General features: G+C 35.8%; 1 protein-coding gene across 2 annotated transcripts in view; it reads left to right on the plus strand.

Annotated features, from left to right (window-relative positions):
• Window positions 1-21,492, plus strand: part of LOC113240632 (Fanconi anemia group J protein-like) — a 100,034-nt gene that overhangs the window by 43,909 nt on the left and 34,633 nt on the right. For both annotated transcript variants that reach the window (XM_026477972.1, XM_026477974.1), the window contains exon 3: window positions 12,215-12,352. In XM_026477972.1, the coding sequence (XP_026333757.1) occupies window positions 12,215-12,352 (138 nt within the window). The remainder of the gene's footprint in view (window positions 1-12,214; window positions 12,353-21,492) is intronic.

The following is a 21,492-nucleotide window of genomic DNA, read 5'->3' on the forward strand; positions in this document are numbered from 1 at the left end:
CGTGCGTGTCTGTGTTGTGTGTGGGTGTGAGTGTCTCTGTCAATGATGTGGTTTTCTTTACATTAACAGATTTTCAATGCCAAGATAATGTAAATACTGTTACAACAAGAACAAATGTGCCGAACTTCTTATTTCAATCTAGCTGGACACAATTTTCCTCATAATAGTATAAATCCTGTATTCAACCAACCCTAAACAGACTCTATTGCAAATACACAAAACATTTTTTTTTTTTCAACTGAACAATGTCACAGTACATACTCTAGTAGGTACTACTAATTAGCGCACATACTCGTAGAGAGAATTTCAACAAGGGTGCACAATTGCGAGGCAATAACAACAAATCCGCATCAATGGCTCCCTTGCCCCCTGGAGGCTCAGGAAATTCATCTCACTAATCCGTACCGCTGTGAATAGTAAAAGTGATGGGCTGCTGTTCACTATATTTGGCGTGGCCATAAATTATGGTTTAAGAAGACTGTTCTGAGTCCGCTAAGTAAAACCCGATTATGTGACAAAATTATTTTTTTGAGATTATCATGAAAACACCATACACACACCCGGTATCAAAATATTGAAATTGTGGTCTTTTGAAATTGTACTGTATCGGACACGTTAACTAACTTTAACTGTTTTTAAATAAAGAATTTTGAGCTCTATCGTTTTAGTTGACGGCAGAGTAATGAGCTAGACTGACAGATCAGAATGATCGTACCTATCGCCCGGTTTTAGCTCGTTACGCATTCTTGAGTCACACGGTGTCTACCTACACGCCTAACAATTTGATTTTTCATAAATTTTAATAAGTTTTTATAAATAAATAAAAAAATGATAGATAAAAACATGCTGCCCGTTAGTGGCATGTGTCTACCATGTGGCTCTAGAATACTACAGCACCAAAATCAATAGGGATACCGTGTGTCTAGAGACACGTGACGGGTTAAATTTGGGTATTGATATATATTAATATTGGGCACTATGAGTACAAAATATCTCTGTGTGCTAACCGAAGCAGGATACGCCCAGAACAAAAACAATATAGAAAACTACGTTTACGAAATTGGTCCACAAATTGAACCCAGGACCAATATAACACCTAAAATGCCAGGCGGGGTAGTCAAATTGGTAGTCAATCGGCGCAGCGTGTTGCCTACCACCGCGCACGACTTGTTCATCCCGTCACTATAAAAGTACATTATAAAAGAAAATAACAAAGGCAAAGCTTTTCTATCGTGTGAAAAGGGCTCAAAAAGTTGGTTCGTTAAAAATTTTTTTTTTATATAATAGCGATTTAAATTCGAAAAATGTTTGTTGTTTTGTGTATCAAATAAAGCTTATATTTTATTTATTTATTTAAATGGTTAGAAAGAAATATGGTAAAACATAGACTCAGGTATATAGATATTATTTTATTTATTTTTTATTAAGGAATAACAACAGGCAACGTACATACAACTTTGTCTCAAATTACTCAGGCCAATAGGTCATGGGACTTAATTCCCGAACTAAAAACCAAACAATATGTAATCCATCAAAACATACAGAACAAATCAAAATTAGTAGCGGGACCTACTTACTCTCCGATTGTTGCGCAGGCTGTGCTAGACGTCGTGCGGGACTTTTCGTGCACATGTATATATATCGTTGGTAAAATTTATTACGTTTGCAACTTTTTACCAGATTAAGAAATAAATATTCCATTATGAAGAAAAAATCATATTCACACTATCCGTACCTCCCATAGCTCCCCTCTGTGGAGGCGATCGGGATGTAGGGGGAAGACGCGCTAAAATTTAATAAAGTCGGCGTATGGACCTCGATTAATTACGGGCGATGATATCCGAGCAAATAGGGGGTAGTTGTCGCATCTATTATGCATGTCGACGTCGGGATTTTGAATTTAGTAAATAAGGGAAGTGATGTCAGCAAACTTCAGTATTGCGTAAAGGCTTGTGACGATACTAACCTCGTTCATCGTCATCCCACCACATTCGCTATATAAGGTTAGGGTACAGGCTGACCACATTTCGGGTCGTGCTAGTGCTGGAAAACAAAATATTTCTTTATACAAATTTACCATATAAAGCAGTTATTTAATAATAATATGACGACTTTACCCAACGGTTTGCATTGTGGGTGCTAGGTGAGGAAGTCCGGGTTTTGGATCCGAGGTTGTTCTGGGTATACTCTGGTAATTGTAGTACAAGAAATGCCCTAGTTTGAGGTAATTAGTATGGTTGCCTTACTCATGACACATTATTTGCCACACAAAAACAATACATTTACAAAAAGGTAAAACATAAAAATAAATTACAAAAACATGTTATACTAATCGAACTACTTATACTCAATGCGCAACTGTGTGACGAAGATTCTGACTTGGTTTTTTTATATTTTATGATACTGAGTAATGGGACGAACAAGTCGTGCGCCTGATAGTAAACGACACGCCTGTCCATGCACTGAGCAGACTTGGTTTCCACAGCACCGATTTTCAGCCAAAACTCTATTGGCAAGAACTATCTCTACCCTACTACTAACTAACCTCTCGGCGATGCGCCATAAACATAAACAAGTTAGCACAGATCACTAAGGTATCTATCTATATGGAGCGCAAAAGACACAATAAAACTATTATACACTCCCGGACACACAATTGCCACCTTGCATTTTTATCCTTAAAGGGCTAGAACATAAGAATATAGTTATCATCGAAGAAAAAGTTTTCTCCGGTTTTTAAATTAAAATTTTCAATAAAGACTTAAGGGAATGACGTTTAGTATACCAGTTTCAAAGTAGCGTAATAGTTTTAGATCAATCAAGCATTGTTTAAGCTAAGCATTTAATGTTGAAAATGCAAGGTGGCTCGAATTATGTGTCCGGGAGTACCGGATTTGCGTAACATTATAGATTGTTAATTGTAGATAATACTAAAAGCGACACGTTCTTTGTTTTTAGACAAAAATCATATACAAAATACTTTCAAAAGTACATGAGTAGCATCATAAACACATATTATATTATGGTGTAATTACAGGCACATGGGACTTGTCAACTTATGTGACGGGTGCAGTGGCAGTGCCCCTCAGATCTTTGCGATTTAAAGCTCTGAGTGGTATAGCTTACCATCAGGCGTACGACTTGTCCGTCCTGTCACATGATATTATATAAAAAAAATGTACCTACATATACTAAATACCTAAACACAAAAATAAGTTTCTTTTTTGGATTTATGTTACGCGATAACTCCGGCTAAATTTGTGAACTGAGTTTGATGTTTCTTTTTTCTTGGAAAAAGGGTACCTCGGTAGGTCCCATTTAATTTTGAAGAAAATATTCCACCTCTAAGGTTGGCAAACTAGAGGACAAATCCGGTTTCGCACCCTTTCCGGTAACTGATTCCAATAAAACTTAGCAAATAGATGTATTCAACGAACTTTTGAGGTCGGTTGTTTTAGTACTCTGGTACTGAGATTATATTATACGTAAAACGTGTGGCTCTGAGATGACAAAACATCATTAGAGAACAGCAAAATCAACCAAGGCGCTATTTATAAAAATGAATCTTCATGCGTGAACAGCCACTCTTAGAGGTGGATGATTTTCTTCACAATTAAATGGGACCACTATGGAGGTACCCTCTTTCCAACAAAAAAGAATCATGAAAATCGGTGTTATCGCGTCACAAATACCGGAGTTATCGCGTAACATACATACAAAAAAAACATACAGTCGAGTTGAGAACCTCCTCTTTTTTTGAAGTCGGTTACAAATATTTTCTATTTCGACATAAAATTTTGTAACTAAGTATATGTTTTAATTTAAAGGTAATGGTAAATCATGCCTGGTCTTGACAGCTGCATGCTTAATACCCTGTCTAAGGGACTCATCACATTGTATCGGATTGAGCCGGCCAGAAAAACTTTAGTATGCAATAAGAGCGATAATGACGACGCGCGTTTCGCTTCTGTTTGGATCGCCGACGCGAAAGTTCATCTGTCATTTTCGCTCTTATTACATGGACGTAAAGATTTTTCTAACCGACTTAATGTAATTCCGTGTCGATAAGTGTGGTGATTCCCTACAACCAGCAGTTGTATATCGCGGAAAAAACATTAATTTGTGTTTATACTGAACATCCCTAAACCTGATTTGTCATGAAATGGTTATGAGCGTATTTTGGAGACAGTGTATAAACAATCTTTAATATGCCATACGCAAAAGCTTCCGACAATTAACTTTTAGAACGTCATTTACATTTAGAAACAGGGTTAACATACACGCATATTGTACGTCATCTTTACGTTTTATATTCCATTTTGTGCATATTCAACACGCTCAATTCCAATTTATATTAAATATGAATTGGATTCCAAATTTTGGAATTGAGGATAAAAAAATAGTTTCGATATTTTCGTTTTTCAAATTTAAAGCTTTTATTTCAGACATTCGTCCATAAGGATTAGTAACACTACACTTAAAAAATAGGATTAGTATTACAAATATACAAACTCAACATAGCCCCGCACTACGGCAACCCTGTGTCGCGGACGCCATGGACAGACACAGACAACCACAAATTCCACCCAAACTCACGAGAGATATAAATGTAGGCCATACAAATATTTCTCCCAGCCCGGGAATCGAACTTGGGACCTCTGGGTGGCTGTCCGGATTGGTAACCGTTCGGCCACGGACACCAAAAATTGCACTCTATATTATGTTACTCTAATTCTCCATTCCCCTTGAGTCTAGTACGCAAAGGGCATGCCTGATAAATACTTGTTATACTAACGTGAACCTTGTTTACTGTAACTTAGTTATTTTATTTATGTACGAATTGCATAAATTGTTTTAAAAATGTCTATGGCATCTCTATGAATAATAAGTTTGTTTCAATTCATATTCCATCAGGCAAAAACCATTGGTCAAAATTTACCCGCTTTGTAAAATTTTATGTACACAAACGAAATACCTTGTTTATTGCACAGTTATAGGCCGCTATTAATTCCATATATACCTACATATTTTTTATTTCGATGGGAGTAAAAAGAAAAAGCCTAAACCTAAAAAGTGAGATTTTTCTTTATTTTTTGTATATAAAAATCATATTCCTTCTTGGTCATTTTGGCATGGCTATGCTAAATAATTGTGTCCGTAAAATCTAACTCCGCTACTTTTTATTGCTAAAAAACGATAGAAAATGGCTATGTTACAATTGTAACATAGTTTTTAGTTTCAGTATAACTTATTTTTATATAAATATGGTATAATAAACAGATGACTTAATAGGTATGCTTATTTTTTGTGTTTCCTAATCCCTCCAAGTATGCGACCCCTAGCATTGTAAAGTATAGTTATCTAGCTGTTTATTGTACCCTATTACATTTGTGTACACCTCGGATAAATGTTAAAAAATACTTCAAAATAAACATTTTGTACGCAGCTAGTAATCACAAAGACAAGAAGAAGTCTTTATACCATAATCGATCTCTGCATGTACAGGAATTATATTGTGCAAAGAAACTATTTTGAAAATGAAAATGACAAAGTTTATATCTGTTTTTTGACTTGTTTTTACACAAGGTTGGGACTTCCTAGTAGCTGTCGTCCACCTGTGAGAAGAAGTCCCGCACTTTCGTTACCTTTTAATTGTATGAAACAAACTGATGCAATATACTAATCTTGACTAATCTTCAAAAAATGTTGTAAATGTTAAATGTAAACTAAACTTAAATAAATTACAATAAATGTTGTAAATGGCAAATGTATACAAATGGTTATTTAACAATATCTTCCCTTAGAATTTATTGTAACCTCTCAGAAGAAACTGCCTTGAATGAGTAGTAAATAGAGTTTAATGAATATGACGAAGTGTAATTTTGTTATCTTTGATATAAAGATTATTTATTTATTATTATTACAGGCTAGAAATTTTATTGGTGTAGAAACTATGCAGGAAACAAAGTATAGAATTGCAAATATATAATGTACAAAAAAGTAAATGTAAAAAATAAGAAACTATTTTTCGGATCTAAATGGCGTACATACGTTTTTTGGGACCTGTAAGGGGCGCGAAACGTCGGTTTTTTTTGTTTAATGTATATCAATCAAATTTTTCTATATATATCAATCGCGAAACTGAGATGATATGAACTGAGAACTCGATAAATTATATTGTAGATTTAATAATCTCATTTAGAACATTTAACAAAATATATATACATATACCATGTACATAGGGCGCGCTATAAGTTTCCCGAACTGGCTACTTACATAAACAATATTTAAAAAGTAATTAGAACATTTGAAAATAGAACTCTTTGGCTGTAGAATACAGTTTGTTTGGACATTTTTTTTTGGATGGATTTATAGTTACGATCTCAAAACAAAGCAGCAATCGAGCGAATGAGTCTTTTGAGATGAGCCGAAACCAACCAAAGTAGCGCGCGTGCAAAGTGCCTCTAAGCGGATGATTGCTTCTTTTTTTAATAAAACTGGACACGTGGCTACTGTTGCTTTGGAGAATCGTTGTACCGTGAATAGTGATTGGTACACGACTATTTGTTTACCGGAAGTTATTGACAAACTCCGTGAAAATAACCGTAAGCACCGCATCATCTTGCATCACGATAATGCCGGTTCTCACACGGCCAGTCAGACAAAAAAAATTTTGAAGGTGAACAACGTTGATCTTATGAGCCATCCCGCGTTCATTCCGACCTTATAATTTTTATTTATTTCCAGAAATTAAGAACCAGTTACGCGGTCAACGATTTTCATCACCTGTCGAAAAGTATGAAAAATATGTTTCAGAGATTGTCACGGGGAGTGGCATAAATGTTTTCAAAATTGGTTAATACGCATGAAAAAGTGCATTAACGCTAACGAAACAATAAATTCATTCTGACCATTTATAGTATTTTTTTTTATTCATTCCGGAAACTTATAGTGCGCTTCACGCATTTGCCACTATACCGGCACATTTTTAATGAGCTGAAATAATTCTGTACTACAGAATTATGTTTTTGTAGATATCTCTTTTTATTCCACTGCCGTAAGATTATGTAATAATGTTGCCTTCTAATTTTTTTCGCATTAGTCCATATGCTACAGGTCCGTAGCCTTTTTTGTTTTATATTTTGTCGTTCTTTCTAACTTTTAAATCATATCTGCGTTTCGCGCATCACTTACGTCAATGTTATTAATTTCAATGCTTCCTTTATTTCTTTAATTAAGTACTAACTTATTGTTAGGCATAAACTAAAACAAGCAAATACTAATGTACTGTATGTACCTATAATTAAACTTCACAGACCTATTTTACTTATACCAAACTCCAATCTACACATGAAATTAGATTGGCTGTTCGTATAGAAGTTGGAAAGTTGTTGTTGGCCAAACAAACTCAAATGAACAAAGAGCATAAAGGTCAATTATATTTTATATAAGATTGGTTATGTCTAATAAACTGGTTTTAAAACATTTATGCCATAAGCTTACACTGACATTGTTATTGGTGTTGATCAAAGAATATCTTCAATAACTTCTGACTGCATCACGACGTCAGATATTGTTTAAATCTATAATACATAAGAGTATCGTTCGTTCAATGTGACAGAAGGTAAAAAAGATTTATCAGGTTCGATTTTGGGACATGAGAGTTTTTAATCAGATTTGGATCTGATAGACGATACAGAGGTTGAGGCACCGCGATGAATAATTGAATAATTTTTATGGTAATAAAATCTTGGGGTTACCACACTGTACGAAAAATTAGGATAACTCCCAATTCGTTACGGAACAACGCCGACACGGAATGACTAAACTTTTTTTATAACTCACTTCCAGACATTTCTAGAATTTTGCATCTACCATTCTGGATTTGTTATTGGTGAACGTAAATTTCTTTGTGAATTCCCGAAAAACTACATAATTTTCAATTTTCCCAAGACATCGTTACATTTCCGCAGTATAGGTACTCGTACCTAGTTGCTGCAAATTTTAAGAACACCTTTAAATATTGTAAAAGCAAAGTCAGGAAGAAATCTGAAAAATAAAAATTCTATCACAAAATCATGGAGCTTGTAAATAAAAGCGCGCTGGTACTGGCGACGTCACCCACTACCCCGATCTGATAAAGGGTTGTTCGTATCGCATTCGACACGACAGCGAACGATCGCTTTCCGATAACGCCCGCCGATCACGTAAACCCGAGATTTTCTTTTTTATTTGTTTTTACTTTAAAAAACCAACTACATCGAGACCAGTAATCATCCGCAAATGCATATTTTGGCTGATAATTACAATAATCCACGGAATTAACTTGTGATAATTTTAGGGAAGATAGAAAACACCTAAAACAGCCGTACTGGTGTAAAAATCACAAACTTATGCGGCGGTTATATGAAGTAAAAAAATAAAAACGGAAACAAAAAAAAAAAGATCACGTAACGAATGAATTCATGTCGTTGCAATGTGTGTCATTTATGGATTCATACATCCATACACACAACGACATAGACATGTCACAAAATTTGGCTTTATACAACACTATGCGCTGTTTACATTGAATAAAGCAAACAACAAAATGTGATCTAAGCACGCCAAATAATATAATTGTTCATAGTTGATGGGTTTCTAGGGCCTTCATTGAAAACTGGCTACAGCATCTATTAATACAATACTAACATTTCGGTTTATATAGGCTATTTCCCACCTCTGTTGGAATATGTTATTAACATAACAGGTTTTAGGCACAATATATCTCACACTCGTATTACAACAAAACTATTGTTTACCCCTTGAAATCAATATCCAAATGTACATTCGCAATTTCAACAAACAAGACTGTCCTAATGTTTTTCTAACCACATTCATTATTTTTGTCTCCTTTCGTAAAAACCTGAGGCTAATGCGGCAGGGTTTTATTACTTCCTCATCTGATATGATTGGCGGCGATGCGCAGTGACGGCGGCGTGAATGCAAAGCTTTAGGCGTACCGCTTTCTAAGGGCATCGCGTTACACCGCGCTTTGATTCGCACTTCTTTCAAGACTTGAGAAAACTGATTGGGACCGCCTTTCAACCTACCGCCACATGAGAACTTTTTGCTGACCTCCTTTTTATTTTATTTAAATTTGCTCCAATATTTGTCGACAGGTATTTTAGCCAAAAATTAAATTGAATACGTGACGTGAATCTTGCTTCTTGATCGTCGCATCAATTTTTTACTCATAGTTCCGCACTAGGGAAACCCTGTATCGCGGGTGCCATGGACATTCTCTCGGCCCGGGAATCGAAGCCCAGTCAGTCCAGGGTGGTAACCGATCGGCGACGGAGGTAGTTTTGAAATGAGTAGAAGGCAGTAGAGCTCCTGGTGAGAGTTTGTCCAGGGAAGTACTGCTATCTTACTTATTTCTGCGTTACTGTATTCCAGTTTCTTCCCGACTAAAAAAAAGGAGGAGGTTATACGTTCGGCTGTATGTATGTCTTCAGATATCTCCGTCAATTATGGACCGATTTTGAGAATTCTTTTTTGTTTCAAAGGGTACAACCTCGTGGTGGTCCCATTGTCACCAAGTCAGAACCTGGTGAGGGGATCCCATGAAAATCGAAGGAAATCCTCAAATTTTATAGATATGTCCGTGTATTCACCATGGAGAAATCTCCATCAATTGTGCACCGACTTTAAAAATTATTTTTTGTTTGACAGGGTATACTCTCGAGGTGGTCCCTGATGCTTTTCCGGGTTTGTTTCGGCTATCACAAATTACTAATTATTTTCCGCAAATAAAAGTCGCCTTTTTGCTTGACACAATACATTTGATCAACAAATCACCGTAATCATAAACAACCAGAAGAGAAAATACAAAATGTACAAAGGAGTAACAAGTAACTGTACTTATATTCCCATTAGGTATATTATATTTATGGGACTATTGCAACTGTAATGGACAAGTGTGTCGCTTACCACCAGGCGCACGACTTTTTCGTCCTGTCACTGGGTTTCATAAAAAAAAATATCATGTTCTCATTTTATTTGAAATATATAATTGGCTTCTATACGCATTGTGTTGTATACGTTGGTTTTATATACTATCATTAGGAAAGTCGTAACAAAAGTCAGTCTTGGCGTTGTTAATATCGAAATTCACGGAATGATTCTTTGCTATTCGACTTTTGAAATGTATTGAAGCATTATTCGTTCTACGTGGCAGCGTCCCAAGAGGTACTTTGTAAATTGAAACGCACAGACATTGACAAGTTTTCAAGCCCGCCCGGGCAACCTCTAAATGGAAATGACAAGCCTAATGTAACAACTGAAACATTCCGTCGGCCTAACAAAGCATTCATTTTCTGATGGCGGTAATCTCGCCGAAGGGCGGCATTGTTCGTCATTTTCTCTACCGCTTTTTTTTCGTATTTTCTTTTCTAGAAAAGAATAAAAATACAGTATTGTCGACGCCGACACTCGCGCCGTGATCGCGCAAAAAGGAGCCCCTGGATGACAACGAAATGACGGGAGCGTCCGCGGGTGGCCTCCCTCGCCCCCCTCTTGTAAAAATGTCACCGGGGGAGGGGCGACTTGCCTACAACAAGACGGCATTTTTACAAGCTACGACCGAACCGACAAATCCTATCCACCAATTTTAAATCAACACAAATTGGACCGTCGCACAACGCGTGAAGAGCGACAACGGTGCGTTGCTCTGAAACTTGACTTTTTAAAACACAAACTTGTGTTTGCAATAAATCGATAAGTATATACGTACTTACTAAGAGCCGAGGGTACAAATTGCAGGGATTTTACAGTTGTTTGTGCTGACAACCCGAGGGGAGGGGCGTTAGCGGTTTCCGTGGACTGTTTTAGGAAATATTAAATTTTGGTTCTTGATTCGACGCTGCTTCGCCTCCGATGGCAATTAGGCAACGGGTAAAAGGCACTCAACGGGATTCTGCGAGTTTTTGTTTACAATTCCACGATAGATGAGCAAAATGTTACTTGGCGCCATTATGTTTGAACACGATTTTGCTATGGATTTCTGCTTTCGGAGAACTTGAGACGCATTGTAATACTTATTCCGAGAGTACGAATTTCTAAGATTCTGAATAAAGGTAGCGAAATCGACGAACCAGACTAAAAAGACAGAACTCCATGCTCTGATTTACATAATTATCTGTACACTTCACGCATTTGCAACAAAGGTTTATTAGGTATCTACAGCACTTACATTTCAATAACCACTTTAATGTTTTATAAGTAGGCACACACATTCATTTTACAACTCATTTCCGTCTCTTTTATAGCAATACAGCCTTCGGCAGACTTTGTGTTAAAATTGGACCCTCTCGATATAGTTATTTATACATATTTAATTTATTTGGAATAAACATTTACCATCTTTCCAGAAAGTAAACATGAAGACGTTCCGGAAGCAGAAGCAAATCTAAACGTGTATACAGACACTTGTTGTAGGTACCAGTAAATACTTTGGGTTTTGGATGAGGACCCGTTCTCGGGTTTAGGAAATCGACCTTTCATCATTTAACAGTAGAGCCCCTTGTGAAAGAGTTCGTCCAGAGAAGTAGCTTCGCAGCAGAAATAGGTAAGGTGCTTGCCTATTTCTGCCGCCAAGCAGTAATGTGAGCATCACTGCGTTCCGGTTTTGACAGATAAGGGTGCTGGTGAGACTTATCAACTTATTTTAATTATTTAATTTAATAAACTATAATGACCACAAGACATAACTGTACAAAAGGCGCACTTAATGCTAAAAGCATTCTGTACCGGTCAACTTTTACGAAAAACTAAATTCACCAACGCGGCAAATTATTATATTAATAAATTATATATTACATATTATTAATTATATTATATTTATATATAATGTATAGTATAAATAATATTGTCTCAGGATGACGAGCGCAGTGGCGGTTGCCCTCAGATCTTTGCGGTTTAATGCTCTCAGTGGCACTGCAACTGTTATGGTTAGACGTGACGCTTTCTAACAGGCTCACGACTTATTCGTCCCGTCTCTTAGTATCATAAAAAAAACCTTTCGATTTGCTTTTAGTCTGGGTGTTGCGCATAGTGGCCCCGGAGTGAATTTTGTTGTTTTGGTAACATTATACACGGAATTCTCTAGTTTGAGACCAGGTAATTGGTATGATTATCTGACACAATTCCACAAGTTTTTGCATTTTTGTTACAGACCGTATAGCGCAATCCCATACACAAGACGTCTTATCACAACATCCAGAACTGAACAGCGTTAACGGGGCCGCGGACTACATCGCCAGTCCACAAAAGAATACCACTCCTGTCAAACTCTTTGAAAAACCTGTTTTTGGTAAGTACTCGAACCGAATTTGACTTCATTCTGATAAAAAAAAAGAATATTGGCCAGACCTATTCCTACCGCCTCTCAAGCGGAAGGTGTATGTTCGAATCCGGGCTTACACCTCGTGAGTTTTTCGGAATGTATGTGCGAAATTTAATTTGAAATTTGAAGAAAAACGTGAAAAAGTGAGGAAACCTGCACACATGTGCAAAGTAATTTACTGATGTACCTATGTGAAGTTTCCCAATCCATATTGCTACAATCCACTGGAGGCAATGGGAGAGGCCATTGTTAGAGGAGGCAGTGGGACTATATATAGACTTACTATTAATTTAATGCCGCCATTACTAACTCCGAGGGCTTTTACTACACCAAATGTCTCTTGACCTCCGAAACAAGGTTACGCCACTGTCTCCGGTTCTGTAAGTATCGTTAATCGCCAACATTGACTTGAAGTTCGCGCAGGATCACTTCCAAGGCGTCGCTTCAGCGTTACCTAGGTCGATCAATTGGTCTTCATCTCACTATTAAAATATATGGTTTCACAGCATTGCATGCAGCATTTATAAAAAAATTAGCGTTTCTTATGGTATCAATTTGTTGCTTAACATCAGACATCCATATAGACTTAATAAACCGTTCGAGTTCGAGCTTTTCAAACAAAGACAGACTTGGAAAAACGAGAAATACTAACCCACGTTTATTGCTAACGCAATCATGAAATAGGATATTAGTCGACTATCATTGTTCACACGCTGTGGTCTTCGAATTAAACAATACTCAGCAAACGGTACAGTGAAACAGATCAATACCGTTAACACTACTAACAAAAAGTGATGAAATCTAATTCCGCTTCCATACAATCGAGCACAAGAGGTAGCAGATGCGCAAGGGCAAACAAAAGCTTACATCTGTAATACGCAATCATAATACATCTAATTTTACACGGCGGCAAAAAGCAAGGGATGAAGCTGTATACCAACACCAACGAGTTTCAACTATTCAAGTAAATAAAAACTGGTTGTAATTCATAGTGGATTACAGATAGATGAAGTACTTCCTTTGTTGCTAGGGATACAGCTCTTCGCGCCCTGATCGACAGATCTGATAATTTGAATATGGAAAGGCATCCAAGCGTATTCCGGGGCTGCGTGCGCGCAGATTTTGTCGGTTATTGAATATTTCATTTGGGGCGAGATATTTTTTGCTGGTCATACTAGTTTTATCCAACGTTATTGATTACATCAATGATTCCCAAAGTGGATATCTGTATCGACCCTACAACCTGAAAAGAGTCCATGGTAGCGCAAAAAAATTGTGGACGCCTTGATGTAAATAGGGGTCACTGAAAATGGATCCCATCTAAGCAGGTCATGACTAAAAATGTTGACTTTTTATATAAATGGAATAATCCACCTCTATTTTTAAGTTTCTCACTACCGTCACTCCTATATATAAATATTTTTTTAGGATTAAAAAGTTGTAAACAAAGAAGAGGTGACTGTAAATGTTTTTCTTCAGATCATAATTATTTTTTTTTACATTAATGACTTTGCCTTCGCATTTAGCCGATGAAACGGTTCGGAAAACAGAATTACAGATTATGGAAGAGATACGGAATTTGAATGAAAATGACATGATGGGTTGGCTAGGTGTACCTATATAGCTATATATCTACCCACCTACCCAACCCATACATACGAAGGTATATATCGACATACATATTAAAGCTTGATATTATTATTTTCTATAAAAATATGGTCAGTACATTATAAACATCTTTGTTACATGATGAATACAATAAATTTGTTATGGAGGTCGGGAATGGGACACTGATTGCCAGGAGTTCAGTTCAATTTCAGGATCTTGGTCAATTGAGGGGCAGGTAAAGAAGATATGATTCAATAAAGTAAAACCTGACAGACAAATGCCATTTACAAATGACACGATAATAATTATGTTATTATTTTATAAAAAGTTTCCGTTTAATGTTTGAAACCACAAAGAAGCAGATTTCTTTTCTTTGTTTTTGCCCTTTGGCAAGTCTGAAATAAATTAATAGAAATTTTCGTTTAATCTTTATAGAATACTACGAGTAAACAAAACGCAATAATTACATGACGTAATAATCTTAAATATGTTTGAGTTTATAAACCACTGTATTTCTTAAATTGCTTTCCTTACAAAAAGAGTAAATGAAATGGCGCCTGATAAAAGATCCAAAATTTTCTTCCGTCTTTTTTTATGATACCAGACGGGACGAACAAATCGTGCGCCTAGTGGTACGCGCCACACCTCTTCATAGCAGTTGCAGTACCACTCAGAGCTCTGAATCATAATTTGACAAGACTTACGTGCCTGTAATTTCACCAGCACCAGCACCCTTCAAAACCTCTTTCACGAGGAGCTCTACGGCTACTAAAAAAGTCTACTGCTAAAAAACGAATAAATAACAGCTGTCAACACACATTTATAATTAATGAGTTTGTAAAAATTCAATTTTAAAAAGATGGGGTCTACATAAATAGAAACTATCGTGGACTACAAGACAAAAAAGATTGGGGGCCTCTAGACTGCTTGAACCTATAGAACCACTCGGCTACTAACAACCTCATTAATAATTGAATAGCACTGAAACCGACTTATTGGAACTAAAAATCTTATGCATAAGTAGAATAAAAATAATTCCTCTATTTATCAGAAAGTTAAAAAATCTTGCAACTTATACAGACTGTAATAAAAACTCATAAATAATATAAATAGGGTATACACAATTGTGGCGCAATGGTACGAAATGTTTTTCTTCGAATTAATACTATTATTTTACTAATATTGTTTCTTATACTTAAGAAAGTTCGAGAGAATATCGTCAGCGTTTTGTAGAAAGGGCAATTTCAGTTTTTCACAACTGTTTTAAAATATTTGCGTCCTGTTTTAAATTCAATTTTAAAACTTAAACTTAATTAAAACCAAAGTTGAACTTTAAAACAGTACGTAAATATTTTAAAACCTAAAACATGATTCCTTGAAAAATTTTTCGTAATGGCGCTTTCAACCTTTCTTCAAAACACTGATGATGTAATCATAATGTATAATAATAAAGTTCTTAAGGCTAGAGTGCGCAATTAAAAGAATAGGGGGCTTCTGACGAATGTAAGTGAAGCAAGAGAGGTTTGCCAGAATCATGTAATGTGGCGGTCGATAATCTCTGCCTGCCCCACGGGAAGTCTAAAGGCGTGAGTATTTCTATGTTTCCTTACGTGCATACGGCCATCAAGAGTCGTAGTCGGAACTTTTTAATAAACGCTATAAATTAATTAACACGTCAAATTTGGTTCCTTTTTCTGTTTTCAGTACGCTGTACTGAGAAGCCTCTAGAATTTTACTTTGACCTTTATTCTTCCACACCAACGTAGTGTATTCTTTTGTTCTTTACACTATATAGGTGGTGTATAGGGAGTAATATTGGCACTATAACCTTTTTTGTAATTAACCCAGCTCAGCATCCTTTAGCATTTCTACAATAAAAAACTTTCATTCGTTTTAAAATACTACTTTGTTTCATTCGTTTTAAAATACTACTTTGTTTGTTTTAGGAACCACTTTATTAAGTGATTCGTAAATCCTAAAAAGAAATTTTGTTCTTTTAAAAATAAAGTTATACTTTCGACAACAACTTTTTTCTTTTAAAAATAAATTTATTATATCATTAACAACTTTGATTTTTTTTAAATCAACTTTTATTATTAAAAAATAACTTTTATTGTATTAAAAACAACTCTCAGAAATTGAAGTTGTTTTTAATGATAAAAATGGCCTCGTGACGAAATTGTTTCAACGTCAAATACCAACCTGCATAGAGAAAAATTTTTGCACTTCCCCATAAGTCGTAGAGATGATTCAGTGTTAAGAAATATCAGGTTAATTTACAATAACCATATTATTTAAAATGGGTACCAGCTCCACTTAACCCGTCATCTGATCGCCTCTTTCGCACTTGCAATTTATGTACTTCGAATAAACTTGTGCATGTGCTTGTGTGTTAAAATGACAGATTTACCAACGGCCAATAGTCACCTGGGGTGTCACTTGTAGGCGGGGCCTGCACCCCACACAACATTCGATCATAAAATTGTCGCTTTGTACAAATAAGCCAGAATGAAAACAGAAAATAAATATGCTGAAGGAAATAACGAACTAGCGAAAACCTATCCAAATCGTCTGCTTGAAAGTAAAACCACATAACGTCCACTTAGAATGAAAACCTCGCATACGCGTTTTCTCATAGTTCGTTTTTACTGATTGTTGTTGAAGAAAAACTTATAAACTTCTTGCTCAAATATATTATTAAAGTAATATAGTATCTGAAAGAGGTATAATTTAACTAATTAATATGCTAACTACAAACATTATTGCGTTACCACATTTTACACCACATTTTTATCTTCGCCCTGAAAAATTACGTACGAGGTATTCACTCTAAAACGACGATAAGTGATATTTTTCACATCCTCTCATCATTTCAAAGCCTCGAAATTATATAGCTGTGGTTTGTAGCCTTTTTTATTGATGACTTCTACTTGCAACCATGATTTTTAAAACCGCAGCTGCGTAATTTAGAAGCTTTATGTGAAAAATGTCGCGTATATTGTGTTACCTTTAAGCAGACGACGTATAAAAACTATTTTATTGGATCTCAATCTCATACATTTTTATTTTCAAACAAACCAAAATTTCGGGCACTTTACAGGTACCATGATCACAACTAAGTGATAGGTATAGTATTACATAATTTAAACCATCCTATTCTGAATTATACTTGCAAAATCAGAAATAAGACTATTTTTTGCGGTCTAAATCGCATTTTTTCGTCAAACAAACCGACGTGTCGAGACTTTTACATGAAATTAAAAATAAGGCATTTAAATTAATAACATTTGTTATTACAGTGAAGAATAGTGTAGTTTGCATTAATATTAGACAAAACTGGTTGATCACTTTAGCACCTCAGTAAGGCGTGACCATGGAACTTGTAAAGGACCTGAAACATTGTTTTTGTTTGAAAAAAAAGCAAATTACGCGATGTAGATCCAAAAAAATTTATATTATGTATATAACATAAAATATTAAAAAAGAGTTTTGTGACTATATGTATAAGTCACAAAACTCTTTTTTAATATTTTTTTATAAATAATATTTATAATTTTTTATAATCATAATCGCGTATAATTGTTTTTTTTTAAGCATACCAACATTTCGAGTTCTTAGGTTTTCGCGATTGTTACACATAGGAAATGAAACTATTTTTCCGGATTTAAATGGCGTATATTTGTTTTTTCAAACAAACCGACGTTTCGGGCCCTTTACAGGTTTCATGGTCACGGTTGATTGAGGTGGTACAGTCTTCAACCAGTTATGTCTAATATTGATGCAAACCACCTTATTTTTTCACTATAGTTACAATAGTTATTAATTAAACCCTCAGCCAACCGTGACCATGGGACCTGTAAAGGGCCCGAAACGTCGGTTTGTTTGAAGAATCAAATATACTCGATTTAAATCTGGAAAAATAGTTTCATTTCCTACATACCAACTTTCTTTTATTTTACATGCACCATGGTGCTGACTGAGATGGTAAAGTCAGCAACTTGACAATAATTTTTTTTTAATTTAACTACCTTACAAATATTTGAACAAAATGAATATATATAATTTAGATCCGAAAAGTTCCATAAAGTTTTACAGCTATTTCGCCGTACATTATCATAATGAAATTTATTTTTCCGTTTTTTTTAATAACCCGTATCGACGATTGCAACGTAAAAAGGGGTAATAGACACTTGATTGAAAATAAGTTACACCTAGATAGTAAAATTAATCAACAATATAAGAAGGACATGGCGTTTTCACAACAGCCACTTTCTCATGGATTCATTTTCAATCTCACAGTCATTTGGCCTGTTTAACCATCCAACCATCGATATTACAAGTCAGTTTTGACTTTTCATAAAAACCGCAAAATTATTCGAAAACGTCAGAACAACTGTAAATTCATTATAATAATATTCAGTCAGCCCTGACCATGAAAACTATAAAAAGTCCATGAATCATTGGGGTTCTTTGAAAAAAAAACAAATATTGCGTATATTTTTTTTATTTATTATTTAAATCCGAAAAAATACTTTCATTTCCTATGTGTAACAATCGCAAAAACTAAGAACTTAAAATTGTGAATATAATGCGTTGGAATATTTGGATATCAAGAAATACAATCCCACTTTTATTTTATTATTTATTTAGTAGTAAAAGTTCGTCCAGAAAATTAAGGGTAAGGGTATTGGTGAATTTACAGGCACATGGGACTTGTCAAGTCATGTCTCAGGGTGACGGGCGCTGCCAGTGCCCCTCAATTCTTTGTGACATAAAACTCTGAGTTGCACTGCAACTACTATTGCCAGACGTGTCGCTTACCACCAGGCGTAGGACTGGTTTGTCTCGTCCTTGCTATTATAAAAATAAAAATTACATACAACACCTTTGTCCAATAATACTTATGTCGAAATCAAGTATCAAAACGTGAATATACTTTTAAAATTCGTAAAATTCTGTTCATCGTCGGTGGAGGTAAACAGAAAAAGTGAAAACGTGACATTTCCATCTACATTTAGGCACCTAAACCGTTAGTAAACAACATTGGGAGTGAGCGAGTAAATGAACGGGGGGGGTGGGAGCTAAACAAAAGGTGCGAGCCCCCTCCCCATTCCGCATCGACCCGACCTGAAGAGGCGGCTAGTATGGTCACCAGGACTTATATTCAAAGTGGGATAAAACTCATACCTTATAAATTAGATGACTTCGAGTTCTTAGAGAGAGAGTTCTACAGTTCTTACAGATTGGAAATGAAACTATGTTTTTCCTACAAACCAAAGTTTCGTTTTAGTTGACTTTGTCATTTATTTCGATGGAACAGAAATTTCCAGAACTTTCTTTTTTTTTTTTCAAATTTATTCTTAACCACTGGTAGTACCCGTTTAAGGTTGTAACCGCCCCATATTAACATGAGTAACGTAGAAAGCAACTATACAAATAAATTCCGAATGTATTCACATGCATTTAAAAATGTATTTCGCGTGCGTGTCTTGCCATTAAATATGGCAAATTCTCGTTTTCTAAACTTGTCTTAATTAATAGAGTTCTTACTTTTATTTTATAATATCAAGTGACGGGATGAACAAGTCATGCGCGAAATGGTAAGCTACACACCTGTCCATGACATTTGCGGTGGCCCTCAGAACTTTAAATCGTAAACATTTTTTGGGGGGCACTGCCACCCGTCACCCTGAGACGTGACAAATCTCATGTGCCTGTAATTTCACCAACACCCTTACCCTTCAAAACCAGAACACAGTAATGCCGACATTACTGCTTGGCGGCAGAAATAGGTAAGGTGGCAGTACTTCCCTGGACGAACTCTTTCACAGGGAGACCTACTGCTACTAAACTACGTTACGTTTCTTTTATGATTAAAGCAAGTAATAATTAATTATATCTAACTCAAATTGTTATGGCTTTGCAACAAGACCACAGAAATTGAAACGACAAAAGTCTCAAAATTATCCAAAAACAGACTTACATACTAGTCACCCGAAAGGTGGTTGTGCTTTTTCGCAACGCGTGTCACTTGTGCGGCGGGGCGCGGGCGAGGCGCGCGACACGGCGGGCGTCAGCCGGCGGCGCCGGGCCGTCGCCATGGCAACCACACCACCCGGGTGGTGGGCCAAACCAATCTCACTCTTATACCGAACACCACAAAGCTCCTAAAACACACTGCTCATTTATATACCGACGACCCCCACATATAAGGGTCCAATACATAAGACGCTACGGTCAGGCGATGTAAATAACGCGAGATAACTTCGAGAGGGTCTAATGGAATAGGGAATCGTGTTTTCGAAAGTGCTCCGGAGAGAATGTTCTGGGTTGTTAGATAAGGGTCTCTGTAAATGAAACTCGATATGGATTACGTACAAAATTTGATTATGAAAACGCTCGTTTAATAGTGAAAACGGGGGTCTATTCGTAATTCATAGACTTAGAATTTCGTTTACGCAGATTCAAAGGGCTTACGTCTGTAATGTTTGATGAGTTTGGATTGCGATGATAACGGAGATTCATTCATCTAATATACTATAAGCGAAGTTTAATTAAAGAGTGGTAGCCTAATTGTTTGATCTACCACCTCTCAATCAGAGGCCGTGGGTTCGAATCCGGACTCCCGAGGTGTGAGTTTTTCGGAATTTAGGTACGAAATTTAATTTGCAATTTGCTTTTGCTATGAGCTTTTCGGTGAAGGGAAACATAGTGATAAAACATGCAACACTCGGAATATGTGTCAAATGCCCAACCCGCATATTGGGCCAGCTTGGCGGACTATGGCCTAAACCCTAAAGGACTTATAAATGTTGATGATGATTGTAGTTGCAGTTTAATTCTAAAGAAACTAGACCATACTTGGAAACATTTTTTTATTACATCTATAGAAACACTATAAAACTATTGTCTTACAATTCATACCTATTTCTCTGCAAAATTAATTTAAATCAAATTAAAACGTTCTTTTTTAATTTGATTAATTTTTATATATTGATAAATTTGGTTAATTTCGATATAGATTTCGAGTCTATAACATTTGACATAATTGTGATAAATTTCCTATTTATTCATAGACATCGAGCTCTTGACCTCAATTTTCAAAAAATTCATACAACTGCATATACATTGCTACTCACTTTAGAAAAAAAACCGACCACGCTCCACATAGAGAGATTATATTCTAATTTTGAAGCTCACGGTACTGATTCATAAATCCTTGTTGTAACTTTGTCAAAATGATCGGCGGTGGTAGTCTGAAACAAAATAATAGTAAGTCGTTGCAATAAACACGAAATGTATCTTCAGAAAGAGATCTGGATTTACGCCAAAAATATAAAACAAAATTGTTGCCTTATTTATTGAATGTTATGATGTTTAACTACCACTCCACTAGTTTGTATTTATTATTGACACAAAGACTGAACTCAAAGAAAAAATATTTCGATCTGACTGGATTCGAACCAGTGTCTGCTGCCATGCCACCGCTCTTAACCAAC

This window comes from Hyposmocoma kahamanoa, unplaced genomic scaffold (genome assembly GCF_003589595.1).
Source record: "Hyposmocoma kahamanoa isolate Upper Pololo Valley unplaced genomic scaffold, ASM358959v1 160, whole genome shotgun sequence".
Classification (NCBI taxonomy): Eukaryota; Metazoa; Arthropoda; class Insecta; order Lepidoptera; family Cosmopterigidae; genus Hyposmocoma; species Hyposmocoma kahamanoa.